We start from the raw sequence: 14,719 nt of genomic DNA on the forward strand, positions 1-14,719 counted from the left end.
TGCTAAGTATGAGGGGAGCAAAGACCCGGGCAGCAGTTACACAGGAGTTCACGCTCTGAGTATTCATTGAACTGTCATAAGCCCCAGGCACTTTCCTGTGTGTATTTCACAAGAAACAAAATAGATAGTCCCTGCCCTACAAAGTGCTTAAAATTCAATCCAGCCCCCAGATCTTTGAGAACCAGAGAGGCCACATGCAATTAAGTGCCTGTCCCCTGAGAAATGTGGTAAGTGCATCATAAGAACTTACCAAGGGAATTAATTCCCTGGCGGTCCAGTAGTTAGGACTCCACACTTGCACTGCAGGAGGCCCAGGTTTGATCCCTGGTCAGGGAACTAAGATCCCACAAGCTGCGTGGCAGCCGAAAGAAAAAAAGAGCATACCAAGTGCAGTAGGCGTTCAGTTTCTGATTTCCTGGAGAAAGGGGCATTTGAAGGACAAGCGGAGGTAGATAGATGGAGTTGGGGCAGGTAATGGTAGCACAGAGGCTGACATGAAAGCATGGGCTGAGTTTGGGGAAGAGATGTGATGAAGAAGAATTGGGCCCAGGTTTTACAGAGCCTTGAATGCTTGAGGCCTGTGGTTCCTTTGTGTGCTGAGGGGGCCCTGGGAGCCACAGCAAGCTCTCGAGGCACTGCAGCTAGTCTTAAACTTTTAAGAGAAATTCAGCAGTACTCCACAAGTGTCAAACACCACGTGGGCCTGAGGTAGTTGGTACTTTCAACATTAGATTGTGCTACTTTCCTTTCAAGGATGTGTCTTTGCACAGCTGAGTTTTGGGCCGTCGCTGTGATACAATTCAAATACCACATGAAAATCAACATGGAACGGTAATGAGAGTGGCTGTGTCTAACAAGAGTGTAAGATTTGGAATATGTGCAGCGCCCAACAGGTACACACATCCCGCTAGTGAGTAATTACGGTTAAGAATGAAATAAACATTTCTCTTTCAGTTTACGTGTAGTAGTATTTTTTTCCACATGGCCTCTAAGTTGCGAGGCCCTAAATACTTAAATCGTTTGGACCTAACCACTTAATAAATGGAACCATTAGGTATTTCTTTTGGCCTTGGGCCTTGTGAAGAAATTACCGAGACCCTAAGGGTGCTGTGAACCAAGAAAGTTTGGGAACCTCTGACCTGAGCCACAGAGATGGAAGGTATTCAGTCGGCAGAGGGGAGCCGCTGTAGGATTTTACGTGGAGGAAAGACAAGAGCAGATTTGCCTTTGTCAGCCCTCGGGCGGTGGGTGGAGTGCTTGTCTGAAGGGCAGAGATCCGAGACAGGGAGCTTGGTTAGGAGACGGCCGTAGAGCCAGTGGGAAGTGGTGAGTGCCACATTTTGGTGAAGGAGAGGAAAAGGAGGACATAGATTTTTGAGAAACGTTTAGTAGGTCGAATCTTATAAAACTCAGGATCTAACTGAATGGGAGAGGGTTAGAATTAAGAGAAGGGGAGGGGAATCAGGAGAACTCTGAGCTTCCAGATTGTGTGCCCGGGTGGAAGTGGGGTCAGCGAACCGATCTGGGGGATGCAAAAGGCGGAGCAGGTTCAGGATGGATGACAGGTTCGGGGGCTGAGAGGCTCCATCAGCAGTTGGAAGTGGGACTGGGTCAGGGGCTCCACTGGAGAATGTTGTCAGATGTCACGTGGAGACCTAACGAGAAGGATTTGTCAGTGTTTATTAGACTCGGCCACTGGAGCTTGACACTGGCAGTTTTGACCTTATCCTGAGGGTAGGGACCAGAGAGCAGTGCCTTGAGAAAGGTATGGAAGGTGAGAGGGTGAAACAGAGGATCCGGAGCATATTGGTTTCCCACTATGGCTCAGCGTCAGAATTACCTCACGTGTTAAAAATTCAAATTTCCTGGCTCTACCTACAGAATCAACTTCCTGGGGGAAAGACCTAGGAATCAACATTTAAAAAACTATAGGCAAAAAAAAAAAAAAAAAGGGTTCTGAAGAACCTAGGGGCAGGACGGAAATAAAGACGCAGACGTAGAGAATGGACTTGAGGATACGGGGACTGGGAAGGGTAAGCTGGGACGAAGAGAGTGGCATGGACATATATACACTACCAAATGTAAAACAGCTAGTGGGAAGCAGCCGCATAGCACAAGGAGATCAGCTCGGTGCTTTGTGACCACCTAGAAGGGTGGGTTAGGGAGGGTGGGAGGGAGACCCAAGAGGGAGGAGATATGGGGATATATGTATATGTATAGCTGATTCACTTTGTTATACAGCAGAAACTAACACACCATTGTAAAGCAATCATACTCCAATAAAGATGTTTAAAAAAAAAATCTTTCTGGAATTTTGATAGGAATTGCATTATACTTGTATATCAATTTGGGAAGAATTGGTATCTTTTCTATGTTGAATCTTCTATACTATGAACATGGTATGTCTCTGCATTTTAGATCTTTTATTTCTCTCATCAGCATTTTGAAGTTTTCAACATGTAAGTCTTGTCCCTCTTTTGTTTGATTTACACCTAAGTATTTTTTTAAGAACTGTACATGATACTGTGTTTTTAATTTTGATGTCAACATGTTTATCAGTTGATTTTTGTGTGTTAAAAAAAATTTTTAAAAGATAAACTCTAGGCAACTTACACATTGCTGGTGGGAATGCAAAATTGTACAGCCCCTTTGGAGGACTGTTTGGCAGTTTCTTGTCAAGTCAGATGTAAACAGTATGGCTCAGTCATTCTACTCCCAGGTATTTTCCCAAGAGAGATGAAAATATAGGTCCAAAGACGTGGACACAGATGTTCCTAGCAGCTTTATTCACGTTTTACCAGTCAAAAATTGGAAATAACCCAAACATCCATCAACAGATAAATAAACAATTGGTGGTATGCCCATACAGTGGAGTACTATTCAGCAACAAAAAAGAACAAACTGATACACTCAACATTATGGGTGAATTTCAGAAACATGATGCAGAGAGAAAGAAGGCAGACACAAAAGAGAACCTCCTGTATGAATTCCATTTGTGAAATTTTAGAACAAACATAACAGATCTGTCAGTGGTGTCTGGGGTGGGGGTTAGGGTATTGAATCTAAGGGGATATGAGAAAATGTTTCAGGGTGATGGAAATATTCTGTATCTTGATCGTGAGGGTAGCTACGTGGATGTGCGTGTTTTTCAAGACTCATCGAGGGAATTCCCTGGTGATCCAGTAGTTAGGACTCTGTGCCCTCACTGCCGAGGGCCCAGGTTCGATTCCTGGTCGGGGAACTAAAATCCCACAAGCCGTGCAGCATGGCCCAAAAAAAAAAAAAAAAAAAAAAAGACTCATCAAACTGTACACTTAAAGTGGTTACATTTAGGAGAGAACGGGGAGCATGTACAAAGGAGGCAAGGGGACCCCAGAGGTTTGACGTGTTTGTAGGCAGAGGGGAAGGAGTTAGCCAGAAGGATTTGAAGATCCTTGGAGACAGGATACCGTCTGGGGGCTTTAGATGTGTGAGTGTGAAATATCTGTGAACATGAAGGTGAAAACGTCCTTTTATAGAGATGTAAAGGGAAGGGTGGGGTTGGGCAAACCTGGAGGGTGAGGGGTAGGAAGTTTCTGAGAACTCGCTCTGCCCCCCTCACTTCCCCTGTGCCACAGAGGGGAGTCATGTGCGGAGAGGAAGGAGCCTTGAGGCAAGGAGTGAAGGTCTGAAACACCAACTGTGAGGAACGGGGAACAGAGGCCAACCAGGAAGTAGATAAACATATCTCCTATGACATGGGGTCCAGCTGGCCATACATATATTTTGGTATCTCCACAAGTGATTATAGTGTTTTCTTCGGCAGTGCTCAGAAGCCTGGGCAGAGGAAAGGGGATTGCTAGGTGGATTCTGGGTTGAGGGTTGATGGAGCATAACTGCTGGATTGTAGAAGTGATCAGCGATGGATATCGCAGGGCAGGAGTGGAAGGGGGAAGGAAACTAACATTTATCTATTGCCCCATTCAGTAAATATATTGAGCAGCTCCTGTGTGCCAGGCACTGTTTTAGATGTTGGGGGTATAGCAGGCAGCAAAAGATAAATCCCAGCCCCCTTGGATCTTACAGCGGCCAGAGTCAGACATTAAAAAAATAAGCAAAATACACAGTACTTTGGAGGTGGTAAGTGTCATGGAGAAAAATTAAGCAGGGAAGAGGGGTAGGGAATCCTGGGGGGGTAGGAGATGGTCGTGGAAGACCTCTCTGAGATGGTGACATTTGATCAAAGACCTCGGCACAGGGAACAGTAAATGCAGAGGCCCCGAGGCAGGGGCAGGCTTGGCAGTATTCGAGGAATACCCTGTATTCCAGCATGGCATTCCAGCATTCCAGCATTCCTCCTCACCAGAATAGAGCGAGGAGGAGATAATCGGAGAGTGCCAGGGTGGGTGTGGGAGGGTGGGATTGCGTGGGATTTGTAGGCCACTGTGTGAACATTGGCCTCTGCTGAGTGAGATGGGACCCATCAAAGGATTGTGAGTGGCAGGGAAGCATAACCTGATTTACGTCTTTAGAAGGATCACTCTTCTCTATCAAGGCACTTGGTTACAGTCTTAAGAAATATTTAACCTTCTTTAATCCACATGGAGATGCTGCATGAGTTTGGTGTTATTATCTCGATTTCTTTCTTTCTCTTCACTGATGAGGAAGTTGAGGCTCAGAGAGATTTGGCAGAGTAGGATTTAAGCGTAGGTCTTTCTGATCCCAGAGGGCACACAGACTAGGAGAGAAGGGAACGCTTGAAAGACAAGGGGTTCCAATGATGTTGAATGGATGCTGGGAGTAGGAAACAGAATGATGGAATAGACCACGGAGTTTGGCTTCTGATGGTAGGTGCTGGCGGAGAAATGAGCGTCAACAGAACGGTTTGAGGCTTGCCCGTCTTCTAGGAGAATGGCGTTAACAAAATAGGGTAGTCAGACAAGTCTGGAGAGAAAGATGGAGGGTGTGATTTGGGCAAGTGGCGGTCGAGGTGCTGGCAGGAGATAGTGGAAATGTCCAGTCGGTCCGGAAAGAAGAGCTCGAGAGATGGGGACCTAGAATTTTCCCACTGTGGTTATGGTTGAAGCTACAGAGGTGGATGTGCTCTCGGAGAGAACTGAGGGGAGAACCTGGAAAAGTTCCTCCCTGTTGGAGTAGGGAGTGGGGAGGAGAGGGGAGAGGAGTGGGTGGGAGAGAGAGAGGGAGAGGTGAGTGAGAAATCAGTGCAGTGCAAGGGCCACAGAGGCCAGGAGGTGGAGAGACTCAAGGAGGGGAGGGATGAAGCCCGTGGGCTGGGGCAGCAGGCACGTGGGATAGCCCGCAGGGTGAAGGGTAGAGCTGTTGGTGCTGATGGACTGAGAGCTCAGGAAGGGAGCAGAGTGAAGTGTGTGGTTGGGGTCCAGCGCAGAGGGAGAAGGTGTGAGGTTTGAGAAAGGATGGGATCGAGGATGAAGGCGAGAAAGGTATTCTTGGAGAGACGAAAACTCACTTCTTTTGTAGATACAAGATGTTTACATTTATTTTGAGTCGTTTCTGCCTCAGATTGAAAAGGAGGATTCGATCAGCACAAAACAGGAGCCATGAGTGTCACCTGACCTCACCCAGGTTTCTCCAAGGGTAAAGGTTGTGCCCTTTCAGGTCTGAGCTGGATGGACCCTGGAGGGGAACCGAGTACAGTGGCTGCTCCCAGGGAAGCAGTGGGCAGATCTGTTTCTGTCTTAATCTTGGAGACCAAACACTGATTTCAGCTTTTTTTTTTTCGTCTTCTGATACCTTTACCTTTACCTTGAGTAACACCCATTTTTATACTTGTAAAGTAACCCTTTTTTTTTTTTTTTTTTTCTCCTTCTGAAAGTAAAGCAGCTTTGTGAGATGGCTTTTATCCTTATCGGTCCCCTATAGATAGAGAGGCTTATTTTGTACCAGTGTTTGTTTATAGCCTTAGGGTTAGGCCACTGTTTCTTTTCACATGGGTGATTTTTTTTTTTTTTTTAAGAGCGAGAATCTTGCCTGATACCAGTTCTCATTATTAAATCCAAAACAACTCCTTTTTCGTGTTAGGCTTTCAGTGCACGTTTTCAGATGGTGCCTTTTGCTGGCTTTTCAAATATTTTTATCTTTTAACCTTTTCTGTTATGGAAAATTTCAAGCATATGTAGAGAGAACAGTAAAATGACAGGCCAGTGTTGTCAATTCTATCTTTAAACATTTGTCAACAGGCTGCCATTTTTTGTCTTATCTGCCCCCTTCCCATATGATTTTTTTTTTTTTTTCCTGTTGTATTTTAAAGCAAAGCTCAGGTTCAAATGATTCTTTCAGGGAAAAAAATGTGTGGAATAGGTCACAGTCACACATTTGCTTGCCTGTATCGGAGCTGTGTTAACAGTCGTGCTGTTACATGGCCTGCGGCTCTGCAGATGTTTACTCCAAGGGCCCTGTATTATGCGTGGATGAGAAGGTACCCCTGCTGGAGTTCATGTCCCCTGAAGCCTCGGAGAAAGCATGGCTCTTCAACACCCATGTAGGCGTCTACCCATCCTTCTCTGGCTTCTGCCGGTGGCCTGTGTCTTAACTGGAACCTTTCTGGTGCAGGGCACACTTTGGGACCTGAGGCCTCTGTGTCAGGTGAGCAGTGAATAAGCTCTAGAAAACCAGGAAAGTCTGCTCCAGAGGACGAGACCCTGAGAGTGAGCAAACACTGTCCAGCAAAGATAAGCTCAGGAACAGGAATCGAAATCCCATTGGTCTCCACGTCTTGTTTCTGGTGAATGGCTGGGATTTGGTAATGTCCTCTTCATCTGTGTTGATCTGCCATACCTTTAAGTGGCTGAAATGAACAAAACCGACGCCCTCTTGACTGCTGTGTTTTCTTTGGAATATGCCTTCTTGCTGTCCCTGGCGTGCACGGCTTCTGGGCTGCGTTGGAGGAACTGGGTTATAATTGCTCCCTGACTGTTTCAGTAGGGTGAGTGCTGTGTGCCCTCGTTTCCTGTCTCTTGCATCAGTCTGTTTGTGAGAGTGTACCGAGAGGTGATTAATGGGAACAATAAACATGTGCTTTCTGACTGAAAGTTCCTCCTGTTTCCTGAAATGCTTTTGGTTTTAATGAATTGTTTGTTTGCTGCCCACAGACCACATGTGGGGTGTTGTTGTGAACACCCATATGCCTTCTTGTCGGAGCCGGGGCGTGTAAAGCAAAGTCAACAGATGATAAGGCTTGAAAGAGTTTCCTTCATCTGAGAATCCAGGCTGACCCAGGGAATTAGACAGCTGTCTATCACCATAAGCAGAGCCTGTATCCAAAATCATATCAGAGTATTTGCCGTCCTCGCCCCCAGCTTTGAACTTTTGTGGGCAGCGTGGCCTATAGCCTGTGGGGTCTTGACGGCTGGAAATGCCTCATCGCTGTGTGGCCTTGTGCCTGGGGATTTAGCTCTGTTACAGCAGTGTCAGTGGCCTCTCCCACCTCCATCCACCCCATGGAATCAGGCGCGTCCTCTTGATTTGTGCCCAGGAGAACCTAGGGAGGAATTCTGCCACTCAGACTATTGCAGATATTAAAACTGACTTGGAGAAAAAACTTTTTTTCTGATTTCAAAAGTAATGCCTACTTTTGTAGAAATTTTGGGCAATATAGAAAAGGTGGGGGAGTCATTTCTATTTCCAACAAAGATAACTTACAGTTCCCACTTTTTTTTTTTTGGCCTTTCCATCTAGTTTTTTTTTAATGCATATTGAAGGTTTTTCTCCTCAGCTGCATGAAGACTCTAGGTACAATGTTATCTTTTCTCCTGAACATAACAGTATAAAGATTTATACATTTTTTTAAACTTTATAAGCCCTTTCAGAAGCCTTAATTTTCTACCAAGTGGACAGTCCATAATTTAACCATATCACTGAATAGTTAGGTCATTTGTGATGCTGCTGTAAGGATCTTTGTACTGAAAGCATTTTCCACATTTTGTGTTGTTTTTAAACTAGATTTTCTAGAAATGGAATTAATGGATCGAAGGGAATCAAGAAGAATGAACACTCAGGGCTCTAAAATTGTCATATTGCTGCCCCAAAGGCGTGTATTTACCACTTACCATCCAGTCAAATTCTCATCAACAGCCAAATTGCTTCTTTTTTTTTTTTTTTTAAAGTATTAGCACCTTTAATTATTATTTATTTATTTATTTGGCTGTGTTGGGTCTTCGTTTCTGTGCGAGGGCTTCCTCTAGCTGCGGCAAGCGGGGGCCACTCTTCATCGCGGTGCGCGGGCCTCTCACTATCGCGGCCTCTCTTGTTGCGGAGCACAGGCTCCAGACGCGCAGGCTCAGTAGTTGTGGCTCACGGGCCTCGTTGCTCCGCGGCATGTGGGATCTTCCCAGACCAGGGCTCGAACCCGTGTCCCCTGCATTAGCAGGCAGATTCTCAACCACTGCGCCACCAGGGAAGCCCCAAATTGCTTCTTAAGTCACAGTTTTGCTTTTCCCAATGGGAGTATCTAGCAGCAGGACAGGCATCTGACCAAGGGATGATTTAGGTTTTAGAAGTCCTTGATGTGTCAGATAGTGACATTGTGACCCATTGTCCACTGCGGGTTGTCACCAGTGTTTCCTTCTATGCCCGTCCCCCAAGTTAGAGGCACGTTTCCTGACAGCAGTGCCCTTCTGCTCTCAGGCCTCTCTCCAATCTCGGCGACAGTTGTAAGAGCTTACATTTGTGTTTCTGTGTGTGAGTTTTCTAAAGTGCCTTCACATACGTTATCTCATGTAGGTAAATTTATCGGTCCATCTTGTGAGCTAGTCCTGGGAACTCTAGGAATCTTGATATTTTAGAGTCTGTCTGACGATGCCTTTCTTGTCGTTCTTTTGCACAGATCCGGTCCTGCAGGTTCCAACACACGTGGAAGAGTAAGTTTTCTGATTTGCTGCAGCACTTCCCTTTAATTCATTTTCTATTTTATTCAATCAGTGTTTACGAAGCTAATTGGTGGGAGTACACGTATGCATAAATTTAAGGTAGAATGAGAGTGACTGAGACATAGGAAGTCTTACAGGTGCTTTGAAAGAAAGAAGCCTGTGTTGGGGAGAGGGTGGTCAGTTCCCTGGGGGGCGGGGTGGGAAGGCAATGGTATTAAAAAGGCTTATTTGAGATGTAACTTAAGTCGAGTTTTGAACTTAAGCTTCCCAAGTCCTCAGGAGGGCCCAGGGGTCTTTAGATCTCTCCCTCTTCACTGTGCTTAACCGTGGAGAGGAGACAGGAACGTGACCTGCTACTAGAGTGTGTGTTTTGGAGTAAAAGTTGGATAGCACCTCCAAGATGATAGCACCTCAAATGATGCTATAAACTCATTAGAGGAAAGATTCAACAAGGGGTTTCTGAGTGACGTGTCATAGTTCAGTCGTTAGCAGGTTAACTTTACAAAAGAGCACCTCGAACCTGCTTCCTGGGAAGCTACTGAAGAGACCTTGACCCGTCCCCTTGGCAGGTTCTTTCTCATGTCAAGCTTTCAGAGTCTGCTTTTACTGCCTCCTAAAAATGAATGTTTGTGGAACACCAAAGGCAGATTTGTTCTCCCTGTTTACATACCATGCCATGCTATTAAATATTAATTGTTGAAGTTCTATATGCAATTGACTGGGAAACTGAAAAGCAGACTTGCTGGGTCCTTTTCACTTATTTTACCTTCATCCAGGATGCTTTGACGGAATGATGATTTAGTCTTCTGTGATTTTGTACTGGTTTTCCTTTGTAGGTTGCTTTTTTTTCACTCTAGTATAGAGCACCAGAAGGATATTTTATTATCTGTGGCTAAAATGAAAGAGCAGTGGATGGAATTGTTTTACACACACACATACACACACCCCACTCCCCCCCACCCCACCAATCATGGCTTTGCATGGCTTTGGTATTTTACTCTGTGCCCTGGGCTATAATCTACCACTGATACTTATTGCTTAACCTCTAGGCCTGCGTTCCTCCCAGATCCCAATGATGGCAGCCTGTATACGCTTGGGGGCAAGAATAATGAAGGCCTGACGGTGAGTGTATTTAGCTGCTTTGTACTCCGGAGGCTCTAGACCACTGACCTTCAATTTAGCTGCGCGTTGAGATCACCTGAGAGCTTAAAAGAAAATTTCTGGGGATTCTGAATCAGATGGTCTGGATTGGGGCCTGGGCATCAGTATCTTTTCACAGCTTCCTCAGTGAGCTTTTAAATGTACAGCTCAGAGTTCAGAAACGTGGATCTGGGCCAGCAGGTTCTCATGGCTCAGCCAGCACACAGGAGGCGCTCAGCAGACACCGCCAGGCTCCACACTGGAAACCTTGCAACGACTTTCTGATCCTCAGAAACATCTGGGGGAAACCCAGTCGTTACCGCCTCTCCGTGGCATTTTTCCTTTGCTAAGGCTTAGTTTAAACATCAGGATGATGGGGGAATCCACATTATTGGTTATTTAAAGTTCTGTTTACTAAAGCTCAAGAGAAATCTTTGCTTTCTTGGAGAGAAAGGTGACAGCGTCGTAGAAGCAGGTATCTGTGGAACGGTTTCAAGAACACAGAATGTTCCAAAAATAAAGTATTCTGAAACAAACATTAACCAAAAGAGCTTGTCAGATGTCAGCTGTAGACTCAGAAGAATCGGTTTTATGATGAAATGCAGTTGAAACATGTGGATTGCTCTGAGTTTCTTTTCCTGGCACCTACCATAACTTCCTTTTAATACCAGAAGACCCAATTTTCTTCTGTTTTTCAGTAGAGAATTATTTGCTAGAGAAGACACCAAAACTTCTTTTCCTGCCTCAAACTCCTGTGTTGCCCATGGGTGATGACTTCTCCTTTCCCTCGAGGCTTCAGCTGGGCACCGAGGCTGCTTCTCTTCAGAATAGTCTCATGGCTCACTCCCAGTCTGAGGAGCATTTTCTATTCAGTCAAGCCGGCTCTGGGACAGTTTTCCAAGACAGGACAATTCTTCCTGCCCGCCCCCCTTAGAATTTCAAAGATTGTGTAACTCTCCATATTTTTATGTCTTTTCGGAGAAGGTTTGTGTCATCCCCAGGAGCGCTCTGGACAAGAGACTTTGAGGGGCTTGTCAAGTAAAAGAATTCTTGTTTATAATGCCCAGAACCTGGGAGCTGAGGGCTTGTCCAAAGTGGATAGGGGAGCCTGGGGTGCCCCTTCTCCCTGGTTTCCAGTTAGGAAAACTCCCATCTACCATCAACAGTGCTCCTCCCCTTTTAGCAGAATTGGGTAACAGAAACTGTGCAGTGAAAATGTAATAATTGCAGAAGGCTTGGTTAACTTTTTTTTCTCTTTTCCTTTTTTTTTTTTTTTTTAAGAAACTTCCCTTTACGATCCCAGAGTTGGTGCAGGCATCCCCGTGCCGAAGTTCGGATGGAATTCTCTACATGGGTAAGGGTTCCTGAAACTTTGATCCCTTTTGGAAATGAACCCCAGAATCTGGGAAAGTGGCGTGTCTGAGAGAGAGGTGTAGAGTCACTCCCCCACTGGCCCTTCTGGGAAAGGTCTTTCTTGCCTTGGTTGTGCTGGTTCACGCCAGGATCAGCTGACCTATTAAGAAAGGGTTCCCTCCACTTGGGAGCAGACTTGACACCATTAGGTTACTCATTTAACAAGCTTTTAACTGCTGTGTTGACCTACCCTTGCGATTTACAGATTGCAACTTGCAACGTACCCAGAAGCAACTGGATGAAATTTAAAGTGAATACCATCGTCTGAGCCAAGAAAGGGAAGCCAGGCTCTGCCTATTAATTATAGGGCTTTCTTAGTATTTCCTGCTATCAGAATATTGGATAAAAACAGCACTTAACAGCTTGCTTAGATAAGCTGCCTTCATACCTACAGGGGTCACATCTTCAAAGCATCAGATCAGCTGCTTTTCTTTTACCATGTTGCTGCCAAAATGTCAATAAAAATGCATTTGTAACACAAATGAGAGCTGTATTTGTCTTGAAAGCGTAGTAGTAATAATATCCTGTATTTATAAAGCAGCTTTCTTTCTGAGGAACTGAAAGTGCTTATTGCCTATTCATGCCTCGGGAGCTTTATGTGCGTTTCTGGGCCTCAAGCGCAGGCCCAATCTGGATTTTAAGTTTTTGTCTAAGGAGACTGGGGCTTCCTTGCACACCTTCAGAATGAGGAAGCCACCAGCCTGGGGATTAAGCGGAAGTGATCAACACAGGCTTACTCTGTCTTCTGGGCCATGCCCCGGGCCCCGGTGAACATCTCACCATCTGTGTCACTGTTTTCTGTCTGGTCTTCCAGCTCTGACCAGCAGTTCATCACTTAGGGTGCATTTAAAGTTGTGGCAGTTGGCCAATCCATCCATTAAAGTGGTAGCTGAGTTATGCAGATTGTGATGGTCCTTGAAGTAACTAGAAGGGTGCCAAGCCAGATGGAAAGGGATCCTGGTCACAGCTGTTTGGTGATGTTTTCTCTCTATCTTCAGATCTTTTTCATATTAAGATTTGTCTTTGAGAACGGAAAGTCAGGATCCACGGACAAGTTTCAGATGTGTGCTACCTCTGTTAGAACTAAGTGTAGCTTTAGCAAATTCTAATGCCCTGTGATCTTCCTGGCATCTTGGTACTGTGCTTCCAAGAGTCCCTTGAAATAGGAAACTTGGCCAATAAGGTAGGAAGAGCCAAGTGACAAGAGACAAGGCTTGTCTTACAAAGCAAGCCTTACAAAACAGAAACATGTGCGTCACGGTGAAGGCCTTGACCTTCAGGTGGGAGCTGTATTTATCTTGAAATCGCAGTGGTAATAATATCCTGTATTTAGAAAGCAGCTTTCTTAGGAACTCGCCGTTACTAGGATGCTCTGGTGTATATAACCATAGGTACTGATACATATGCTTTGAGCTTTCCTAATCGTGTTGTTTGGCTATGCTCTCCACCTGTTTATACCTTTTAATCAGCTGAATGAGGGGAGGGGTATAGCGTGTGGCTGGGCAGTCACTTACTGGCTGGGGTCACGGTCGAGGTAACTTTGGCCTCATTAGCACCAGGTTGCCACCAACTCTACTGCCCGGTCACAGGTACCAGCTAATTAAGAGTTATAAACAGTAACTGTAGATCCTCTTTACATGAGGGCTCATTAGTAGGGACGTTGAGATATATGAATGATGGTTACCAGGCAGACAAACCCCTGGGTACATTTCTGGATTTATATAGATCCTAGTCTATGGGAAAAGGATTGCCTTTACAGGCCAGAGTTTTCATATTTAAAGCCACTCATCAGAGCAATAAAATCTGTGAGTTATTAACATTATTAGGCTTGGAGAAATTTTTATACCATGACTAGGTTATTAAGTTGTTATAAGACCCAGTGGTCCAAGAACTTTTATTATCTCCACATTACCATTAACCTTGTCACCCTTGGAGCAACAGAGAAATGTGTTTGACATCGTAAGAATTTCAGGCCTGTCTGTCAGTGCAGAGAACATCTTGGGCTGCTAGTTTGGCAGGGATGTTTTTTTTCCATATTGGGCGAGTGTAAACCACAGCGTGTCCTTGTGACCTTGCAGGTAAAAAGCAGGACATCTGGTACGTCATTGACCTCCTGACCGGGGAGAAACAGCAGACTTTGTCATCGGCCTTTGCGGATAGTCTCTGCCCATCAACCTCTCTTCTGTATCTTGGGCGAACAGGTAAGAAGGAACCTTTTATCATGTACCACCTGCCTGTCTGCAAAAAAGGACCTGAAGTAGCCTCCCCGTGGGTCTCTGCCTCCGGACTTCATTCTCTAGAAGCTGGCCAGAGCTGTCTAGTCCACACACAGATTCACCATGTCGTTCCCCTTTATAAGAGCCGCGCCCCAGCCCAGTGGCTCTCCAGTGCCTGAGGATTCCAGTCTAAACTGCACCGTAGCCCGCAAAGCCCCCTTGATGCCTCCGCTACCTCTTTTGCCTCTTCCCCCGCTGCATTTCCCTCACTTAAACATTTCCAATCAGGTCCCAGAATAAGCAGTGCTATTTTTTTGAACTTGGAGTAGTGGGTCCGTCTCTACCGGGTACACACGTTCTTGCCTGTGTGGCCGGCATCCGTTCTTCCTTCCCAGCGCTGCTCAGGGGGCTCCCTCTCCGGGAAGCCTTCCCCCGCCTCGCGGCTCCCCCGCTGCCCGGGGACCACAGCTCTCCGTGCTGGGCACGCACAGCCGTCCACACCGCCCATCGGTGGCCCTTCCAGGCGTCAGCAGCACCCTCCTCGGCACACCGTTTCCCGCCTCCTCCCTCTAGAGCCCCTTCCTTCTCAACACTCGTCACTACGTGTTTCTAAATCATATGTGCGTATTTTCTGCCTCCCCTGCTAGACTGTCGGCTTCCTAGGACTTGGTTCTGTTCGCCTGCCAGGTCTCCACACCTGGCACACTCCTGACACGTAGCAGGTGTTCAGAGGCTGCAGCGAGGGAATGGGTGGGGGCCCTTTCCTCCAGGGATCTGCCTCACTCGTTTCACGTGTGCAGCCCCTGACCTATACCGCTACTCCATAAAAACTGTGGAATGGACGGCTAAAATAGAGCTAAAAGGGGAAGCGAGCAAGAAAACATTTAGAATGGAAAGATTATACCCAAAACCTAAGATGCAGTCATTACAACTGAGCACTAAATTTAGGTCTAAGCATTCAGGTAGCCAAGGCTTTAAAAAAAAGAGAGACAGAACCTTCCTTCAGGTGCTGTGGAAAACAGTGCTTTTCTAAAAATGAGTGAGACTAATAATCTTGGGCCCTAG

The 14,719-nt window shown here is 45.9% G+C and overlaps 1 protein-coding gene across 3 annotated transcripts in view; it reads left to right on the top strand.

The window, feature by feature from the left end:
- The window catches only part of ERN1 (endoplasmic reticulum to nucleus signaling 1), an 84,347-nt gene that overhangs the window by 38,376 nt on the left and 31,252 nt on the right, over nt 1-14,719 (top strand). For all 3 annotated transcript variants that reach the window (XR_009499764.1, XM_059909090.1, XM_059909091.1), the window contains exons 3-6: nt 8,843-8,876; nt 9,935-10,007; nt 11,307-11,379; nt 13,517-13,639. Coding sequence is in view for 2 of the 3 variants with exons in the window: in XM_059909090.1 (XP_059765073.1) it covers nt 8,843-8,876; nt 9,935-10,007; nt 11,307-11,379; nt 13,517-13,639 (303 nt within the window). In the remaining variant the exon portion in view is untranslated. The remainder of the gene's footprint in view (nt 1-8,842; nt 8,877-9,934; nt 10,008-11,306; nt 11,380-13,516; nt 13,640-14,719) is intronic.

Source organism: Balaenoptera ricei, chromosome 20 (genome assembly GCF_028023285.1).
Source record: "Balaenoptera ricei isolate mBalRic1 chromosome 20, mBalRic1.hap2, whole genome shotgun sequence".
Lineage (NCBI taxonomy): Eukaryota > Metazoa > Chordata > Mammalia > Artiodactyla > Balaenopteridae > Balaenoptera > Balaenoptera ricei.